General features: G+C 51.4%; 1 protein-coding gene across 1 annotated transcript; it reads right to left on the reverse strand.

The window, feature by feature from the left end:
- Positions 1-14,843: 14,843 nt before the first annotated feature.
- LOC142663374 (histone H2A type 1-like) lies at positions 14,844-15,236 on the reverse strand. The gene has a single exon (XM_075841980.1). It carries the CDS (start codon positions 15,234-15,236, stop codon positions 14,844-14,846), a length of 393 nt encoding a protein of 130 aa, XP_075698095.1.
- Positions 15,237-21,943: the final 6,707 nt, after the last annotated feature.

A 21,943-nucleotide genomic window follows, 5' to 3' on the forward strand; every position in this document is an offset into this window, starting at 1 on the left:
CTGCAAAACGTTGCAGCGGTAGGGTCAGCTCAGGAGCCGGTGACGGCGACACTGATGCTGGTGTAGGCTCCCGAAAAAAGCCTGCCAGACAAGGGGCAAGCTCGGGTGGTGGTGGTGGACGTGGTACTACCTCTTTACGGTACTCTGCCGTGTGGCAATTTTTCTGTACCTTCCCGGAGGACGAAAACATGGCACAGTGCCGTATCTGCAAGCAGAAAGTAAGGCGTGGGCAGGGCAGCAATGTAGGAACTACCGCTCTACGTAAACACATGGAGCGGCATCACAAGGCCATGTGGGACAATCGACATGCCCCACCATCATCATGTACATCTAATGAAGACCCCTCTGCCGCTGCTGCTGCTGCTGCTCCGAGTCCCTGTCATCTAAGTAGTAGCCAGGCCTTATCCACCATGTCATTGTCATCATCATCATCACTGTCATCTAGTGCTCCTCCTACGTCCCGTCAGTTATCCATTACGGAATCATTGTCCAATAAGCAACAATATATACCCAGTCATCCACTTGTCGTGCGGCTTAATTCACACCTGGCTAAGTTGTTGGTGGTGCAGTCGCTGCCGTACCACCTGGTCGACTCCGCCGGCTTCAAGCAATTGATGGCGTGCGCTCAGCCTAGGTGGCGAATACCTAGCCGACATTACTTCTCCAAAACAGCTGTCCCTGCCTTGCACAAGCATGTGGAGGAAAAGGTGTGCCAGTCCTTGCAATTATCCGTGTGCAGCAGGGTACATGCCACCGTCGACACGTGGAGCAGCAACTATGGGCAGGGACAGTACATGTCTTTCACGGCCCACTGGGTCAATATTTTGCAGTCCGATGCACCACCGCAGCAATGCCAGGCATTGCCACCTCCACGCTTGTATCTTTCTGGTTCAACTCCGGACACCAGGCGCCTACCATCCTCCTCCTCCTACTCCTCCTCCTCCTCCTTGCCCTCCTCAATGGAGGTCTTCCCGTCCCCGACAGGACACAGCGTATCTTCCACTCCTCCTCCCTCCTCTTTTCATAGGTGCAAGGTGAAGCGCCACAACGCTGTCTTACACCTGCTGAGCCTGGGCGAGAAAAGCCACACAGTGCAGGAGCTGCTGCTGTGCATCAAGGAGGAAATCGCACGCTGGCTGTCTCCTCTGAAACTCACAGTGGGCAATGTTGTCTCTGATAACGGCAAGAACGTTGTGGCTGCACTGCGTCTAGGTCACCTGACACACGCTCCTTGCATGGCACATGTGATCAATCTGGTCATAACACGCTTCTTAAAGTCATATGTTGGTTTGAAGGGTGTGCTGGCCATGTCCAGGAGGGTTTGCGTTCGCTTTAGACGTTCGTATGCATTTAAGCACGCCCTCCTGGACTTGCAGCGTCAAAACAATCTCCCAGAACACAGCCTGATTTGCGACGTTCCAACACGCTGGAATTCCACCCTGCACATGTTGGACCGTCTGTACGAACAGCGGAAAGCCGTGAATGATTTCCTGATGCAGCAGACGGGCAGCGTTTGGAGCCAGTGTAATTTCGAGCTCAGGCACTGGCAGCTGGTTAGAGATGCATGTCACGTTTTGAGGCCCTTTGAAGAGGCCACACGATTTGTGAGCCGTGACGCTAGCGGAATGAACGATGTTATGCCGCTGATATTCATTATGGAGCAAACGCTCACAGCAATGATTCAGCAAAGGATGGAGGAAGGATCACATCTGGCTATGGATGTTGAGGAGGAGGAGGAGGATGAGGAAACAAGACCTGAAGAGGAGCTGGATTTGGAGATGGAATCACAGGAAGGGATAGGGGACGAGGCAGCCGCACAACATGACAGTGATGGTGGCGATGACGAGTCTGACGACGACCTTGATGATGGACAACCATGGCAGTATGGGGCGGAGATGGAACCAACCGGGCCCTCTGAAACGCTGGCCAGGATGGCGAGCTGTATGCTTCGTTACGGTCGTATTGTTAGCATGAAGCAAAGAGATGAGTACTGGATAGCCACACTTTTAGACCCTCGGTATAAAGCCAGAATGGGGGAGTTTTTTGCGCCTTCCGAGAGGGAGGCAAAATTGGATTATTATCGAGAGAAGCTATGCAGCCAGCTTGTCACGGCTTTCAAACGGCAAACACCTGCTGCAAGCATGTCTGACCGGGGGGCCACTCTCCGCTCCCCACTGTCTCATCGTTCCACCGCCTCTGGCAGAGCTACCTCTGCAATAGGCGGCAGCAGCAGCAGCAGTAGCAGCAGCAGCAGCCAATTCAGTTTGGAAAATATGATGACAACATTTTTACATCCAATACCCCGACCTGACACACATCGTAGTCACCAAAGGGATGTTCACCATCTCCAGGTGCAGCACCTAAACAACCAGGTTCACTCGTACCTGGACTGTGCCCTTTCTCCGTCAGAAATGCTGATCCCAGACCCCATGGACTTCTGGGTCAGCAGATTGGATCATTGGCAAGAACTGGCCCAGTTTGCCATGGGTGTACTGTCTTGTCCACCCTCCAGTGTAGCGTCAGAGAGGGTATTCAGCGCGGCAGGGGGCTTCGTCACCCCTAAGCGAGCAAGATTGTGCGCCAACAGCTTGGAAAATCTCACGTTTCTGAAAATGAATCAAGCGTGGATCAGTGAGGATTTTAAAACCCCTGTGCCTGATGCCACTGATTAGATCTGACATTGCTGCTGTTGCTGCCGCTGCCGCCTGCTACTGCCGCCTGCTACTGCCGCCTGCTACTGCCGCCTGCTACTACGGGATTCTGTCCTGTCCACTCTTTTTTTAATGTGCCGCTGTTGGTGCTGCTACTACTTCTACCACCAATCCACCCCAGTGCCGTCTGCTACAAGCAGGCCTGCCCCACCACAGGGCTTTGTCCTGTGATTGTCCAGTCTCTTTTTTTAATGTGCTGCTGCTACTACCAGTCTACCACCCTTGCTGTCTGTGTTGGCTAGTACCTCTACTACCACTGTCGTCCAGTCTCTTTTTTTAATGTGCTGCTGCTACTACCCTTGCTGTCTGTGTTGGCTAGTCTACCTCTACTACCACCAATACACCTCCACTGCCGCCCGTCTGCTACAAGCAGGCCTGCCCCACCACAGGGCTTTGTCCTGTGACTGTCGTCCAGTGTCTTCTAATGTGCTGCTACTACTCACCCTTGCCAATAAAAAGGGTCCATTTTTGGAGGGCTTATGAAAAGTCATTGCTTGTTGCTTTTACATCCATGTATGGAAGAACCCCGGCAGGCATCTGCCAATAAAAAGGGTCAATTTTTGGAGGGCTTGTGAAAAGCCATTGCTTGTTGCTTTTACATCCATGTATGGAAGAACCCCGGCAGGCATCTGCCAATAAAAAGGGTCAATTTTTGGAGGGCTTGTGAAAAGCCATTGCTTGCTGCTTTTACATCCATGTATGGAAGAACCCCGGCAGGCATCTGCCAAAAAAAAGGGTCAATTTATGGAGGGCTTGTGAAAAGCCATTGCTTGTTGCTTTAATGCTTTTACATCTATGTATGGAAGAACCCCGGCAGGCATCTGCCAAAAAAAAGGGTCAATTTTTGGAGGGCTTGTGAAAAGCCATTGCTTGCTGCTATTACATCCATGTATGGAACTCTTTTATTATATAAGTTAAAAAAAACATAACAACAGCATCAGCCGATGTAAACCATAACCAAAATACAACATATACGAACATAAACATAAGACATTATATACATATTTTTAAATACATCACTGTATTCCTCCATGTTCCCGGACTTGGCCAATTCCTCAACCAGCTACACTCATCCACATTCAACTTTTTTCGTATCCCCCCCCCACCTCTCAGTATCCATTTGCCCCCACTCACTCCCTTCCGTACTCATTTGAAACAATCAGCCAGAATGTGTCAAACCCCCCAACGTTCATAGCCATATTTATATACAACATACTTTAATCTTTTCACCCACATATACATAAGAATATATATACACCTATATACACCTCCACCTATATACTTATATATATATTTATTTATTTTTTATTTATTTTTTTTCCTTTTTTTTTCCTTTTTTTCTTTTTTCCTCAATATATATACTAACCCTAACTCTAACTAACCTAATCCTTCACCACACCAGGCCAACACCCCGCCTCATGTCCCCTCATGTCCGCTTAGTCCTGATGCTGGCCTCCGCCACCACACCGTAGACCTCCCACTCAGACCCTCGCCCCATGTCCTCTCATGTTCTGCATAGTCCGGGCCCGAGTGGGAGAAAAAATTGAAAACAATATAATCCTATATAATCCTATAATCCTATATAATCCAATATAAAGCCAGCCGATGGAGGCACCCACCCTTTTGTACACCTCTGCATTAAAGGAGCAATGAAGCAGGAAATGCTCCATACTCTCTAGTGTATCGCTACACTCCTCCCGAGGACATCCTCTGTCGTCAGTGTTTCTGTACTTCAAATTGCCCCTTACGTACAGTCTCCCGTGGAAGCAGCGCCAAGCCAGATCCCAAAACTTCTGGGGAATCCTCACTGAATTTAAAAGTTTTAATCCCTCCCCGAGGTCACTACTTGGGCAGTCTTTGAGAGCCAGGGGCTTCCGGAAGTGGGTCATCAGAACCCTTCTGTCGAGGAATTTCCTCGGCATGGTCCTGATCTCCCACACCTCCAGACCCCACCGGCGTACCATCTTCAAGACCAGGGCGGCATAAGCCGGGAGATGTCCATGGGGTGTACGCAGGTCTTTCACTTGGCCTCCTCTCTCCCATTCCTGGAAGAAGGGCTGAAACCACTCCCTGTAGGAGAGAATCCACCAAGGAGCCCTCTCTTGCCAGAGGTTTGCCATATTGATCTTAACAAAGGTGTTCACTAGGAACACCACTGGGTTAACCATACCTAACCCTCCTAGTTTCCTTGGTAGATGCGTAACTTCTCTCTTAATTAGGTTGAGCCTGTTCCCCCATAACAGTTGGAAGAACAGGCTATAGACCCGAGCCCAGAGAGGTTCTGGCAAGATGCACACACTGCCGAGGTATAGCAACATGGGCACCAGGTAAGCTTTGGCCAAGTGAACCCTTTCTCTAAGGGTTAAGGACCAACCCTTCCATTGGCCGACCTTCTGGGCAACTAACTTTAGCCTGTCATCCCAGTTTTTCTTGGGATAATCACCCGGGCCAAATTCCACTCCTAAGATCTTTGCAGACTCCTGAGGTTCTGGAAGGGTGCCCAGGAGACCAAAACTAGCCAGAGACTTACGCACTTGTCACGGTTAACCCTGAATCCAGATGCCCGTGAGTAACATTCCACTTCTGACATCACCCACTCCGCCTCCCCTTGCGAGGAGACGAAAATGGAGATGTCATCCGCGTATGCAACCACCCTCTGAGTGGCTTCCGGCCCTTCCAAGCCGACCCCGATCCCCGCCAACGGTCCACGGTCAACCCTTCTTAAAAAAGGGTCAATCACAAACACATATAGCAGGGGACTCAAAGGACAGCCCTGGCGGACACCAGACCCAACCTCAAAGGGGGTTCCAACCCAACCGTTAACCAGTGCGAAAGTCTCTGCCCCAGCGTATAAGGTCTGGAGCCAATTGACAAACCCTCCCGGCAGACCATACCTCAGAAGGACCGACCATAGATACTTGTGATTCACTCGGTCAAACACTTTGGCCTGGTCCAAGGACAGAACGTACCCCTTCCACTGGCCAGATTTTCCCCGTTCCTCTGCCTCTCTGACACTGAGGACAGCACTAAAAGTGCTGCGGCCTGGAACGGAACAATGCTGGACCAGCGAAAGAAGCCGGGGTGCAAATTTCACCAACCGATTAAACAGCACCTTTGCGAGAACCTTTCTGTCCGTATTGTGGAGCGCTATGGGACGCCAATTCTCAATACGAGTCAAATCCTTACCTTTTAATAGAACAATCAAAGCTGACCTCCTCATTGACCTCGGCAGAGTGCCCGAGGATAGACACTCATTAAATACAGATGTCAAGAGGGGAACTAGGGTTCCTTTAAAGGTCCTGTAGAACTCTGATGTTAAGCCACCCGGCCCTGGCGATTTTTTCAGACCTAGTCCGTCAATCGCCAGCATTACTTCCTCTTCTTTGATTGGATCTATCAAGACATTAAGGGAGGAATCCTCTCCTGGCTCAGGGATAGTTTCAGCCAGGAAAGTCGACATCTCCTCTCGGTCTGGATCCTGCCTACCCAAAAGGTGAGAGTAGAAGGATCTAACGACCTCCAGGATCCCTGACTTGGATCTCCTCAGGGACCCTGTACTGTCTATTAGTCCTGTCACTATTTTACGACTCACTGACATCTTACAGTTCCTGTAGGGGTCGGGCGAGCGGTACCTCCCGAAATCCCTCTCAAGAACCAAAGATGCGTGCCAATCATACTGACACCTTTTGAGCAGCGCTTTCACCCCGAAGATCTCCTCCTGACTACCTCCGTCCGAGACCAGACGTTCGAGTTTCCTCCTCAGTTCCTGATACAGGCGGTACCTGCTCATGGACCTGAGGCCTGAAAGCTGGCGGAAAAATCCTGCTACCCGATATTTAATCAACTCCCACCACTCAGACTTAGTGCCACCTAGATCCAACAAAGGTACCTGGTCCTGGAGAAAATCTTCAAAGGCCTGTCTTATTTCTGCTTCTTCCAGGAGAGTGGAATTCAGCCTCCATATACCTCGACCCATCCGAAGGGATTCTGCAATGTTCAGAGAAAACAAAATCATACAGTGGTCGGAGAATTCCACCTCAACAACGGACACTGGTAAAGAGATGGCTTCCTCCTTCAAAAAAAAACTATCTATCCTAGACCTACAGCTTCCTCTTTGATAGGTGAACCCGGGGTGACCTGGGGTATGCCTGATGTGGATATCCACCAGGCGAGCTTCGCTAGCTATGCTATTTAAGGCTACACTATCGTAGGCCAGTCTGTCTATGGAACCTCCTCTATCGCGGGGTCTAACGACAGTGTTAAAATCCCCTCCAAAGATGACCTGTCGACTAGAAAAAAGGAAAGGCTTAATCCTCATGAAGAGATTTTTTCGATCCCACTTAGTTTGGGGACCATAGATGTTGATTAATCGCAATTCTTGTCCCTTTATGAGACCATCTAAAATCAGGCACCTCCCCATTTCTAATTCTATCATCCGTCGGCATTTCACCGCTGCGGTGAAAAGAACCGCCACACCGCTATATGGCTCGGCCGCAAGAGACCGGTAGGAGGGCCCGCGTCGCCAATCCCTCCTGGCTTTTACGACGTCTGCCAAAAGTGACAGCCTGGTCTCCTGCAAAAACAAAATGTCAGCTTCAACTCGGCTGAGAAAATCAAAGGCCGCAAATTTAGCCATATCTGACTTAATGCTGGCGACATTAATGGAAGCCAGCGTCAACGGTATGGGTACCGCCATCCTGGATGATAAAATTAGATGGCTTTCTTCTTCCTACCCCTGTCATGGTCTGAGGAGGACCCCCCAGACTCTCTTCCTTTCTTGACACGTTTTTTTGAGGTGGTGGAGTCCATTCCCTCCTGGCGGACCTCCCCCCCCTCACTCACACTCCCATCCTCGTCCCCCTGCCCCAGGTTGACCCCTGCCCCAGAGGCCTTTGTACCTCTCGGGGGAAGGGGTCCAGCACCCTCTGAGACCCCTACCTCACCCTCCTCTTCACTTTGCTGAAGAGCTGGAAAATCCATGGAGGACTTGGTAGCGGTTGGGGGAGAGCACCAGAGGGGTGCAGATGTTGCCTTCCGTGGCCGGGGCTTGGCCAGATGACTTTGGCCCGCTCAGGATCTTGCCCTGTGTCCCAGGTGTTTTTTTAGGCTGTACCCTCTCTTCCTCACCAACACTTTCATATTGGGAGGATTGAGAGTCCTCAGCCACTTGCTCCCTCTGGATCCTCCTGACCTCCTCATCCAATTCAGCGTCCCCAAGGGCATCCGTCTCCAGGGCAGGCTCCGGGTTCAGGCCAGAGGTCCGCCCAGTTGCCTGGGTTTCCCTCAGCTCCCTCTCCTTTTGCCTCTTCTCCAGCCTTCGATGGTAGGAAGGCTGGAGCCCTTTCCTTGATGTCTTCACTTTCCCTTTTGCTCCGCCCTCTCTGCACGCCTCCCCACCCAAAGGAGCCACCCCACTCTCTCCTCCTGCAGGCTTGGCGACGGCATTGACCACGGAGCGGGGACACCTACTGAATGGGTGACCTAAGTCACCACACAGGTGACACCTAATCTGGTCACACGATGCAGCTAGATGACCTATCCCCCCACAATGAGCGCACTTCTGTACTGTGCAAGCTGCACTCAAATGCGAGGGGTCGCCGCACCGGTGACACAGCCTCGGTTGCCCCTGGTAGAAGACCAGGATACGATCCCTCCCAAGGAAAGCAGAGGATGGGATGTGGGACACAGTTTGCCCCAGACGTTTAAGTTTCACCATAAACGTCCAGGCCCCCGACCAGATGCCAAACTCGTCCAGGTTCTTCCTGGGCATCTCCGCTACTTCCCCATACCGACTTAGCCAGGTCATGATGTCAACGCAAGAAAGTGACTCGTTACGGGTGAGAACGGTCACCTTCTTGAGACCATTCTGACGGGATATTGCTTGTGCAGCAAAATCCCGCCAGCCGGGCTCGTCCTTCACCAGCTCATACTTCCCCCAGAAGACCTCTAGGCCTCCCGGTTGAACAAAGCTGATGTCGAACTCAGCTGAGCCATGAGGATGTATCAGGGCGAAGTTGTCACGCGCCCTGAAGCCCATCTCCAGAAGCAGCTCCACCACCGTTTTTCTGGGGGGACAGATTTCATTGCCACGCCACAGGAGACGGACCACATTCCTCCTGACTACAGCCTGCCCAGTTGTCGGGAGCGACCACTGATCTCCCTTCTCTCGGATGGCCTCTAACCCGTACCTATCTATCCAGAAGGATAGATCCCTCTGCACACCCTCTATGGTTAGGGACTGCTTCCCCTCCCTTAAGGCCTGCAGGAGGCGCTGTTGCAAGTGACCCTCCCCAGGGCCCGAGGACGAGGGTGGGCGGGCCGGCGGTCCCCCCCCCCCACTACCCCGGCATAAGTCCTGCTTGGGGCGCTGGGAAGGGGAGCGCCAGGTCTCCCCACACTTCCGGCTGAAACATCCTCCCGTGATCCTAACACCCTTTTGGCCAAGCCAGGTTCCACATTGTTACGTTTTTCCTTAGCCTTCCCTGCCCTGACCCCCACCCCCACCTCTGCATCATCAGGCGCAACTATGGAGGGGACATAAGCGGCACCTCAACGCAACCCTCCGCATCATTGGTGTCCATGTCACTTGCCAGGGCAGGGAGAGGCACTTCTTCATTTATATTTACATTAGCATTTACATTAACATTTTTATTCACATTTGCATTTTTATTCACATTTGCATTTTTATTCATATTTGCATTTTTATTCATATTTTTATTCATATTTTTTTTTCCACTGTATTTACTGTATTCACTGTATTATTGGCTTCTCTATTCTTTATCATGTTGCTTTCTGCTTCTATAAGCATTTTGCATGATGAGCTGCTTTGCAGTGGCCGCTCTGTGCATATGCCAGCCGGGCCACTCCCCTCCTCCGCTCTGGAGTGTCCGGCTCCGCCCCTTTCACCTGCCAGGCTGCACAGCAGCGGCCGCTCCGCGTGTTTACCAGCCAGGCCTCACCCCTCCTCCACTCTGGAGTGGCCGGCTCCGCCTCCAGCAGAGGCTTTGGCTACGCCCTTGTCCGAGGCGTCGGGAGCCCGCTGGCCTATCACACTGGCCGGTCCCGGTGCGACCGGACCGGCCTCGTTGCAGGCACCCGACCCGCGGGACAGCAGTGCCCTCGACTTCCGGTCCGCCCCCTCCTCCGGTATGCGGCTCACACCGCACACCGGTCTCCGGGGCTCGCCGTCAGCCGGGACTGGGGCCACGCCCCCTGCAGCGCTCTGACAGCCAGCGTCGCCCACTTCACAGTGAGCGGCTTCCGGCGCCATCTTGCCCGCCCTCGATGCTATCTCCCCGCTTTCCCGCCCAGACTCCACTGCAGAAGCCGGGGCTGGGGGGTTTGCGGGTCCTGCACGTCGGACCAGAATCTCTTCTGGCCCGGAGTGCAGGGGAGACCCGTGCACATATACAAGTCTCACCTCTCTTCTTTCTTCCATCTGTCTCCTCAGCTTTTTCCATCTCCTCCGCTCTGCTGCTGTACTTCTCTCACCTTCCTCCGGGGGCAGCTCCGTGCCGAAGCTGAGCCCCTCCAGCGATACTGGGGATTCCTGGTCACGTATCTGGGTCATCATACCGGGGGGGGGGTGCTCCCCCTCGGACACGGAGCTGCTCCCCGAATCTGGCAGCTGTGCTGCACCTGGCAAGATAGAACTCGTAAGAACTGACTGACCCGAATCCTCCTGCACAGGAACCGGTACCGACTTGCCAGGGTTTTCCTCGTCCGCAGTTCCTCTGCTTGCTGTCACCTTGCTTGCTGTCAGTTTTTTTTTTCTTTGTTTTCATTTTGGTTTAATCCTTCCATTTGCTGGAACCTGTCGTCGTTACGTAATTTCTCTGTGAAGGCTCCTCCCCTTTCCAGAATTACGTCTCTCCTGTCTTCCACCTCCTTTACCTCCCGCAGCAGGGAGCGGACCTGTGCCGAGTATTTGGCCCGCCTGCTGCCGGAGGATTTTGCCGCTCTCTGCCGGGCCGCCGTCACTTCTCCTCGGAGCCGCTGCAGGGACTTCCCCAGGTCTTTATATTCCTCGAGGTGGGCCACCAGGCGGGAGCCAAAAGTAGTGGCCTCCTCTCCCGGCCTCAGTGACCCCCACTCCACGAGGTCCCTGCAGCCATGGTGTTCCGGTCCTGCTTCTCCTTCCTCCATTGCCTCTGCTCTCCTGGCGGCATGCTGCGATGCCCCAGCCGCCTGGGGGGGGGGGGGTGAGGCCACATTGCTGCAGCCCCGCGATGTCCTCCTCTCCCCTGGGGCTGGCTCAGCTTTCCCAGCCGACTGGGATGTCCCTCCACCCCCCACCGGTCTGCTCCGGAGGGTGGAGGCCCGGGACTCCATCTCCAGATGGAGCCCCCCTCGGGGCACTCTGCTAGCCCAGGCAGATGTACTATACCTGGGCAGATAACAGAGCAGAGTCCGTGGGAAGGTATGCAAAAAACACCACACCCAAAGTAAGCACCTCCTCTCTCCTCAGAGAGCAAGTCGCATCTGCCAAGAAAATGGGTAAATTTTTGGAGGGCTTGTCAAAAGCCATTGCTTGCTGCTTTTACATCCATGTATGGAAGAACCCCGGCACGCATCTGCCAATAAAAAGGGTCAATTTTTGGAGGGCTTGTGAAAAGCCATTGCTTCTTCTTTTACCACCTTATAGGTATGAACCCTGGCAGGCATCAGCCGCCTAAAATGGTTAATTTGTGTACCTTTTTTAACAATGCATTAAGCATACAACATGCACAAGTGCAGTGGTTCTGTTAGTTATCACCGTGTCCCATCCGTTTTCCTATAGCCATACATGTTGTCGTAACTTTGACACTAACGTTGCCTTAAAGACAGCTCAAAAGTACTTGGACACACTCATGGGTGACCTAAGAGTGTTAGGCCTCATTCACACGACAGGGTCCGAGTGTCGGCCGGGAAAATCGGCCGTTTTTGTCCGATTTTCCCGGCCGGTTTGCATCCGATTTGCATCCGTTCCGATTCCGTTCCGGGCCGAGTTGCCATTTTTACCGGCCGATTTGGACCCGATTTGCATCCGTTTTTTTCCCTGTCCGTTTTAAAATCGGATGAATTTCATTTAAATTTGTTGCCACACACAGCCCTTTGTAGATAATGCCACAGCCCACCTGGTAGGTAATGCCACCCAGCCCCCTGTTGGTGATGCCACACAGCCCCATGTAGGTAATGCCACCCAGCCCCCTGCAGGTAATGCCACCCAGCCCCCTGTAGGTGATGCCACACAGCCCCCTGTTGGTGATGCCACCCTGCCCCCTGTAGGCGATGCCACCCAGCCCCCTGTAGGAATACCACCCTGTCCCCTGTAGGTAATGCCACCAAGCTCCCTGTAGGTAATGGCACCCAGCCCCCTGTAGGTAATGCCACCCAGCCCCCTGTAGGTAATGCCACCCAGCCCCCTGTAGGTAATGCCATCCAGCCCCCTGTGGATAATGCCACCCAGCCCCCTGTAGGTAATGCCACCAAGCCCCCTGTAGGTGATACCACCAAGCCCCCTGTAGGCGATGCCACACAGCCACCTGTAGGCGATGCCACACAGCCCCCTGTAGGCGATGCCACACAGCCCCCTGTAGGCGATGCCACACAGACCCCTGTAGGCGATGCCACACAGCCCCCTGTAGGCGATGCCACCCTGCCCCCTGTAGGCGATGCCACCCTGCCCCCTGTAGGCGATGCCACCCTGCCCCCTGTCCCTGTAGGCGATGCCACCCACCAGCCCCCTGTAGGTGATGCCACCCACCAGCCCCCTGTAGGCGATGCCACCCACCAGCCCCCTATAGGTGATGCCACCCACCAGCCCCCTGTAGGTGATGCCACCCACCAGCCCCTGTAGGTGATGCCACCCACCAGCCCCCTGTAGGTGATGCCACCCACCAGCCCCCTGTAGGTGATGCCACCCACCAGCCCCCTGTAGGTGATGCCACCCACCAGCCCCCTGTAGGTGATGCCACCCACCAGCCCCCTGTAGGTGATGCCACCCACCAGCCCCCTGTAGGTGATGCCACCCACCCTGCCCCCTGTAGGTGATGCCACCCTGCCCCCAGTAGGTGATTCCACCCTGCCCCCTGTAGGTGATTCCACCCTGCCCCCTGTAGGTGATGCCACCCAGCCCCCTATATGTGATGCCACCCAGCCCCCTGTAGGTGATGCCACCAAGTCTCCTGTAGGTGATCCCACACAGCCCTCTGTAGGTTGCACCCATCCCCCCCCCCCTTCCAGGAGAAGTCACTGACTTCAATGTCCATATATGGACAGTGTAGTCACTGACTTTTCCTGAAGAGGAATTCCCTGCCACAGGTCGGGAATTCCGCTTCAGAAGTGAGTGACGTCACTGTGTCCATATATGGAAAGTGTAGTCACTCACTTCTCCTGTAGCGGCATCCCCGGCCATAGAGTCGGGGATTCCGCTGCAGAAGTGCGTGACTTCGCTGTGTCCATATATGGACAGTGTAGTCATGCACTTCTCCTGTAGCGGCATCCCCGGCCATAGAGTTGGGGATTCCGCTGCAGAAGTGCGTGACTTCGCTGTGTCCATATATGGACAGTGTAGTCATGCACTTCTCCTGTAGCGGCATCCCCGGCCATAGAGTTGGGGATTCCGCTGCAGAAGTGTGTGACTTCGCTGTGTCCATATATGGACAGTGTAGTCACACACTTCTCCTGTAGCGGCATCCCCGGCCATAGAGTCGGGGATTCCGCTGCAGAAGTGCGTGACTTCGCTGTGTCCATATATGGACAGTGTAGTCACGCACTTCTCCTGTAGCGGCATCCTCGGCCATAGACTCGGGGATTCCGCTGCAGAAGTGAGTGACTTCGCTGTGTCCATATCTGGACAGTGTATTCACGCACTTCTCCTGTAGCGGAATCCCCAATCCCCGGCCGGGGATTGGGGATTCCGACTCCTACAGCGAGCAATAAAAGACCCTCCTCCTCCTCACATGCACTCTGCACTGTGAGGAGGAGGAGAGAGAGTGCGCGAGCGACGGTAGACCCGGCCATCACTCGGGACACATTCCGGTGATGGCCGGGTATTACCCGGCTCCATAGACTTCTATGGGAGCCGGGCGGCCGGGCACCCGGCCGAAAATAGAGCATGTCCTATTTTTTGACGGCCGGTTTTCCCGACCGTCAAAAAATCGGTCGTGTGAATAGCCCCATTAGGGGTCTATTATTCCTAATGCAGCCGGGTGCCGGCCGATTTATGAACGGCCGGCACCCGGCCGGGAAACCCTGTCGTGTGAATCCCGCCTTATACAGGGCTTCTAGGGCTTTAAAACAGTGTTATACACGATTTTTAGGGGCTTTCTTGTATTACAGGTTCGGTCAGAACTAGTTCGGTCCGAATCAAACTTTTTCATGAAATTCGGCGAACCTGCCGAACCAAACTTTTCATAAGAAACTGATGCAGCTGATACGGCATTTTACAAGAGCAAAACCCAATGTTGGAGGGGCCGTGTTTTCCAAGCTGCTCTCATTGCTACAAATGTTACGAGATTTTCAAAACAAACTACCAATTTGTAGCACTAAGTTCCACATAAGTATGGACTTGCATTGTCTTGTATGTCACTTTGCCAGACTGCTGGTATAATCGAGCTGCTGGCAATACAATGACAGGAAACAGAAAGCACCTATTTCTACTTCGTACTAACACTGTGCGTTGTCTATACTGAGGACTGACCTCATCCCACTAACGCATGAAGTTGCTGCAGAGTAACATTTACTGAGACGCATTCGAAGAATCCAGTGAGACTGGAAGATATAATTTAAGACACTATGTAGTCGGGGGCGGGTTGTAGATCATGAACACGAATCACTGGAGTAGTTGTACTATTAATGTGTTCTGTACAGTATAGTTAGTGCACCAATGAGGACAGCGCCACCATCTGCACGAGGCAGTAGTGAATGTATAGGTAATGAGTAACGCAGAAGTTCTACTCCCACCCACCGTACGGCTTCCTCTTCAATGTTTATCTCCGCGGTACATGAATTCATATGGGTAGATCTCTGTACAAGCAGAGCCACTTATCTGGCGCAGAACGTTTACATATCGGAGATCAGCTCTGTTCTAAGGAATACGTGGGCGGCTCTTAAAAGAGCCTTTGTGGTTAAATCTGGGATAAGCGGCGCTCACTTGCTCTTAGCGCTTTTGCTGCTCTCGGTCTTCTTGGGCAGCAGAACGGCCTGAATGTTGGGCAGGACACCTCCCTGAGCGATGGTCACACCACCCAGCAGCTTGTTGAGCTCCTCGTCATTGCGCACGGCCAGCTGCAGGTGACGGGGGATGATTCGGGTCTTCTTGTTGTCCCGGGCGGCATTTCCGGCCAGTTCCAGGATCTCAGCGGTCAGATATTCCAGCACAGCGGCCAGGTAGACCGGAGCGCCGGCACCCACCCTCTGAGCGTAGTTACCCTTGCGGAGAAGTCTGTGCACACGACCGACAGGGAACTGAAGTCCTGCCCGGGATGAGCGGGTCTTGGCTTTAGCCCGCACTTTGCCTCCTTGCTTTCCTCTTCCAGACATGTCTATTATCTGATCAGATCTAACGGCTGCGCTCCGACCGTCACTTCTTATACCCGGATGGAGCAGAGAGCTTCTTCTCTGATTGGCCGCATCTAAAACTGATATTCAACGCCTGACGCTGTAGCCAATGAGGAAGTAGAATATTTCTATAGACTCGCAGATAACACCACGCCCCCTCCTCTGTCTCTACCAACAGGAACATCTCCCGCCTGAACTCGAATGGAGCAGGAATAAGCATTGTTCACACGGGGTATTTTGCCGAGTTTTTTGACGCGGAAACTGCGTCGCAAAACTCGGCAGAAACGGCCCGAGAACGCCTCCCATTGATTTCAATGGGAGGCGTCGGCGTCTTTTTCCCGCGAGCAGTAAAACTGCCTCGCGGGAAAAGGAAGCGACATGCCCTATCTTCGGGCGCTTCCGCCTCTGACCTCCCATTGACTTCAATGGGAGGCAGGAGAAAGCGTATTTCTCGCTGTTTTATGCCCGCGGCGCTCAATGGCCGCGTGCGAAAAACGGCGCGAAAATCGGCGTGCAGGGAGAGGAATATCTGCCTCAAAGTTCCAAACGGAATTTTGAGGCAGATATTCCTCCCCCAAAATACTCTGTGTGAACATAGCCACAGCGGCGGATTCTTCTCATTAGGCGCCAAGTAATGTGCCCCGTCCCCGCAGGAAGGACCCAAAGGCTCTTCTAAGAGCCCCCCACCAAGTCTACAACAGAGCTGCCGCCTCCATCTTGTGCTTATTCGTGCGCATGTCTTTATTCCCGCTGGTCTCCCATGTCTGGAAGAGTCGTTCAGTCCGTGCAGCCGCTCCTTCATGCTGCAGGATATGGGGGGACATTCCCGGGTGTGATAGCGCAGAGCTGCTGCTGCATTAGGGGCTTATCTGCGGGCTGCACGGGCTGATTCTTCTCTATCCAACGATACCGTGAAACGCACAATTCCAACGTACCAATCTCCAGTATAAAGGGGGTGACGTACAAACATGTAACACGTCTTTATTACATCCGTATCGTTCCCGAATTACCGGCATTATGTCCCTGTCCTCTCATGTGACCGGCATGTCCTATGTAGGAGGGTACAGGGACACAATGCCGGTAAAATGTCCCTGTTCCCTCATCTTACCGGCATTATGTCCCTGTTCCTTCATATTAGCGGCATTATGTCCCTGCTCCCTCATCTTACAGGCATTATGTCCCTCTTCCTTCAAATTACCGGCATTTTGTCCCTGTTTTTTCTTATTACAGGCATTATGTCCCTATTCCTGCATATTACCGGCATTATGTCCCTGTTCCTTCATATTACAGGCATTATGTCCCTGTTCCTTCATATAACAGGCATTTTGTCCCTGTTTCTTCTTATTACAGGCATTATGTCCCTGTTCCAACATATTACCGGCATTATGTCCCTGTTCCTTCATATTACAGGCATTATGTCCCTGTTCCTTCATATTACAGGCATTATGTCCCTGTTCCTTCATATAACAGGCATTTTTTCCCTGTTTCTTCTTATTACAGGCATTATGTCCCTGTTCCTTCATATTACCGGCATTATGTCCCTGTTCCTACATATTACCGGCATTATGTCCCTGTTCCTTCATATTACAGGCATTATATCCCTGTTCCTTCATATTACCGGCATTATGTCCCTGCTACCTCATCTTACAGGCATTATGTCCCTGTTCCTTTATATTACCGGCATTATGTCCCTGCTCCCTCATCTTACCGGCATTACGTCCCTGTTTCTACATATTACCGGCTTTATGTCCCTGTTCATTCATATTACAGGCATTATGTCCCTATTCCTTCATATTACAGGCATTATCTCCCCGTTCCCTCATATTACAGGCATTACGTCCCTGTTCCCTCAAATTACAGCCATTATGTCCCTGTCCCCTCATCTTACCGGCATTACGTCCCTGTTCCTTCTTATTACCGGAGTTATGTTCTTGTTTGTAGCCTCAAACTCTGGTTGACTGGTTATTGTAATGCAGGTGGAGCAGACTCTGGTGTCTCGTCTGTGCCGGGTGTTGTAATACAAGTGGAGCAGACTCTGGTGTCTCCTCTGTGCCGGGTATTGTAATACAGGCGGAGCAGACTCTGGTGTCTCGTCTGTGCCGGGTATTGTAATATAAGTGGAGCAGACTCTGGTGTCTCCTCTGTGCCGGGTATTGTAATACAAGTGGAGCAGACTCTGGTGTATCCTCTGTGCCGGGTATTGTAATACAAGTGGAGCAGACTCTGGTGTCTCGTCTGTGCCGGGTATTGTAATATAAGTGGAGCAGACTCTGGTGTCTCCTCTGTGCCGGGTATTGTAATACAAGTGGAGCAGACTCTGGTGTATCCTCTGTGCCGGTTATTGTAATACAAGTGGAGCAGACTCTGGTGTCTCCTCTGTGCCGGGTATTTTAATACAAGTGGAGCAGACTCTGGTGTCTCGTCTGTGCCGGGTATTGTAATACAAGTGGAGCAGACTCTGGTGTCTCGTCTGTGCCGGGTGTTGTAATACAAGTGGAGCAGACTCTGGTGTCTCCTCTGTGCCGGGTGTTGTAATACAAGTGGAGCAGACTCTGGTGTCTCCTCTGTGCTGGGTATTGTAATACAAGTGGAGCAGACTCTGGTGTCTCCTCTGTGCCAGGTATTGTAATACAAGTGGAGCAGACTCTGGTGTCTCCTCTGTGCCAGGTATTGTAATACAAGTGGAGCAGACTCTGGTGTCTCCTCTGTGCCAGGTATTGTAATACAAGTGGAGCAGACTCTGGTGTCACACGACCTATTTCCAGACGTAATTCAGGCGTATTACGCCTCGATATAAGCCTGAAAAGACGTCTCCATTACGTCTGCAAACATCTGCTCGTTGCTTGCAATGAGTTTTACGATATTCTGTTCAGACAAGCTGTAATTTTACACGTCGCTGTCAAAAAACGGCACGTAAAAATACGCCCGCGTCAAACAAGTGCAGGACACTTCTTGGGACGTTTTTGGAGTCATTATTCATTGACTCCAATGAAGAACAGCTCCAATTACGTCCGTAAAGGACGGCGCGAAAAACGCAAGTACTTGCAATTACGTCTGAAATTCAGGAGCTGTTTTCACCTGAAAACAGCTCCGTAATTTCAGACGTATTTTGCGTGTGAACATATCCTTATTGTTACACATGATTAGCAGACTGTGGTGTCTCGTCTGTGCTGGTTTGTTGTAGAAGAGTAGCAGCAGACTCTTTGGCGTAACTACAGCAGCTGCTACCTACGGGGCCCGCGGCTTGTGGGGGCCAGTGCCGCCAGCTGACACGCTCCCCCCATATGCTCGGTAGCGCCGCTAGCAGCCATTATGGCTAGTACAGCGGTAGTGCTGCTACTATGGGGCCCACGCCTCCGAGCCTCTAACAAGAATAGGCAGGGTGACATAGGCCCTCTCATGCCCGTAGGCGTCGCTACCACCAGAGGGGGCCCCGGTGCTAGCGACAGCCAAATACATGCATTAGCACTGAATGGCCGGGCATGTTTTGTGCCTGACCATTCAGCTGATTGGCTAGCGGTGCTTTGACGTCATCGCACCGCTTCCGTGCTTGAAAGGTGCTGATTGACGGGGCAAGTCATTCTGCCCCGCCAATCAGCGTCATTGAACGACACGTTGTTCATCTCCTGCAGACCCGCTCAGAAGAGAGCATGTCTGCATTGTCAGCGGACAGGGTGGGAACGGGGTCATGTGAGCATGTAAAGTTTTTTTCTCATAAAACTGTGAGTGGCATTATCTATAGTGGGGGCTCTATCTACAGGGGGGTCGTCTATATGTGGGCCACTATATACAGGGGGACTATTTGTGGGGATGTGGGCACAATCTACAGGGGTGGTCTATATGTGGGGATGTGGTGCACTATATACAGGGGAGGGTCTATATGTGGGGATGTGGGCCACTATATACAGTGAAGGAAATAAGTACTTGATCCCTTGCTGATTTTGTAAGTTTGCCCACTGTCAAAGACATGAACAGTCTAGAATTATTAGGCTAGGTTAATTTTACCAGTGAGAGACAGATTATATAAAAAAAAAAAAAAGAAAATCACATTGTTAAAATTATATATATTTATTTGCATTGTGCACAGAGAAATAAGTATTTGATCCCTTTGGCATACAAGACTTAATACTTGGTGGCAAAACCCTTGTTGGCAAGCACAGCAGTCAGACGTTTTTTGTAGTTGATGATGAGGTTTGCACACATGTTAGATGGAATTTTGGCCCACTCCTCTTTGCAGATCATCTGTAAATCATTAAGATTTCGAGGCTGTCGCTTGGCAACTCGGATCTTCAGCTCCCTCCATAAGTTTTCGATGGGATTAAGGTCTGGAGACTGGCTAGGCCACTCCATGACCTTAATGTGCTTCTTTTTGAGCCACTCCTTTGTTGCCTTGGCTGTATGTTTCGGGTCATTGTCGTGCTGGAAGACCCAGCCACGAGCTATTTTTAATGTCCTGGTGGAGGGAAGGAGGTTGTCACTCAGGATTTGACTGTACATGGCTCCATCCATTCTCCCATTGATGCGGTGAAGTAGTCCTGTGCCCTTAGCAGAGAAACACCCCAAAAACATAATGTTTCCACCTCCATGCTTGACAGTGGGGACGGTGTTCTTTGGGTCATAGGCAGCATTTCTCTCCCTCCAAACACGGCGAGTTGAGTTAATGCTAAAGAGCTCAATTTTAGTCTCATCTGACCACAGCACCTTCTCCCAATCACTCTCAGAATCATCTAGATGTTCATTTGCAAACTTCAGACGGGCCTGTACATGTGCCTTCTTGAGCAGGGGGACCTTGCGGGCACTGCAGGATTTTAATCCATTACGGCGTAATGTGTTACCAATGGTTTTCTTGGTGACTGTGGTCCCAGCTGCCTTGAGATCATTAACAAGTTCCCCCCGTGTAGTTTTCGGCTGAGCTCTCACCTTCCTCAGGATCAAGGATACCCCACGAGGTGAGATTTTGCATGGAGCCACAGATCGATGTCGATTGACAGTCATTTTGTATGTCTTCCATTTTCTTACTATTGCACCAACAGTTGTCTCCTTCTCACCCAGCGTCTTACTTATGGTTTTGTAGCCCATTCCAGCCTTGTGCAGGTCTATGATCTTGTCCCTGACATCCTTAGAAAGCTCTTTGGTCTTGCCCATGTTGTAGAGGTTAGAGTCAGACTGATTCATTGAGTCTGTGGACAGGAGTCTTTTATATAGGTGACCATGTAAGAGCTGTCTATAATGCAGGCACCAAGTTGATTTGGAGCGTGTAACTGGTCTGGAGGAGGCTGAACGCTTAATGGTTGGTAGGGGATCAAATACTTATTTCCTTCACTGTACAGGGGGGTCTATATGTGGGGATGTGGGCCATTATATACAGGGGGGTCTATATGTGGAGATGTGGGCCATTATTATACAGGGGGGTCTATATTTGGGCCACTGTCTACTGAGCTTGGTTCTATTGCTGTATATATGTACTGAGCTTGGTTCTATTGCTGTATATATGTCAGAGCTTGGTTCTAGTGCTGTATATATGTACTGAGCTTGGTTCTATTGCTGTATATATGTACTGAGCTTGGTTCTGGTGCTGTATATATGTCGGAGCTTGGTACTGGTACTGTATATATGTACTGAGCTTGGTACTGGTGCTGTATATATGTCGGAGCTTGGTTCTGGAGCTGTAATTATATAGGATATATTTATAACAAAATTGCAGGGCAGATGGAATTTTTCTCAATTCATTGTATATTTCATGGGAACCTGTCTGGTAGTTTTAACCCCTTGAACCGTCACCATGCGGTAATACATGATCTGACAGTATTCCGCTGTATGTTTTTTTCAGTTGCAGCAAAATCCTTAAAGGGAGCTGTGTGGCACTATACACAAAGGGGGCTGTGTGGCACTATACACATGGGGGAGAGCTGTGTTGCACTATACACAAGGGGGAGAGCTGTGTGGCACTATACACATGGGGGAGAGCTGTGTTGCACTATACACAAAGGGGGGCTGTGTGGCACTATACACAAGGGGGGGCTGTGTGGCACTTTACACATAGGGTGGCTGTGTGGCACTATACACATGGGGGAACTGTATGCCACTATTTACAAGGGGGAGGGCTGTGGCACAATCTACAGGTGTCTGTGTGTGGCACTATCTAGCAGAGAAGTAGTTGAGATCCAGCGCAGAAATGGAGAGTTATTCAGAGATATGTTAAAATGGAATCTAGTTCCAATTTTATTGGATAAATATACATAAAAACAGGGAGTCTTATTCCCACAGCGGGTAAGGTGGATGTAGATGGAAGAAAATAGATGCGTAGCCTACGCGTTTCAGACGATAGCCTCGTCCTTAGTCATGGCTGAGAATGAGGCTATCGTCTGAAACGCGTAGGCTACGCATCTATTTTCTTCCATCTACATCCACCTTACCCGCTGTGGGAATAAGACTCCCTGTTTTTATGTATATTTATCCAATAAAATTGGAACTAGATTCCATTTTAACATATCTCTGAATAACTCTCCATTTCTGCGCTGGATCTCAACTACTTCTCTGCTACAATTTCACCAACGTGTGCCGACACGAGGATCCGTGCGCAACAGGCATTTGAAATTCTTCTGCCTTAAGGTGAGCTGGAGGTCCCCTCCTATTTACTTTCTATATGTGGCACTATCTACTTAGGGGAAGCTGTGCTGCACTTTCTA

Source organism: Rhinoderma darwinii, chromosome 11 (genome assembly GCF_050947455.1).
Source record: "Rhinoderma darwinii isolate aRhiDar2 chromosome 11, aRhiDar2.hap1, whole genome shotgun sequence".
In the NCBI taxonomy this organism is placed as follows: Eukaryota; Metazoa; Chordata; class Amphibia; order Anura; family Rhinodermatidae; genus Rhinoderma; species Rhinoderma darwinii.

Coding starts and splice junctions, on each gene's coding strand:
- LOC142663374 (XM_075841980.1), bottom strand. CDS start 15,236: ATGTCTGGAAGAGGAAAGCAAGGAGGCAAAGTGCGGGCTAAAGCCAAG.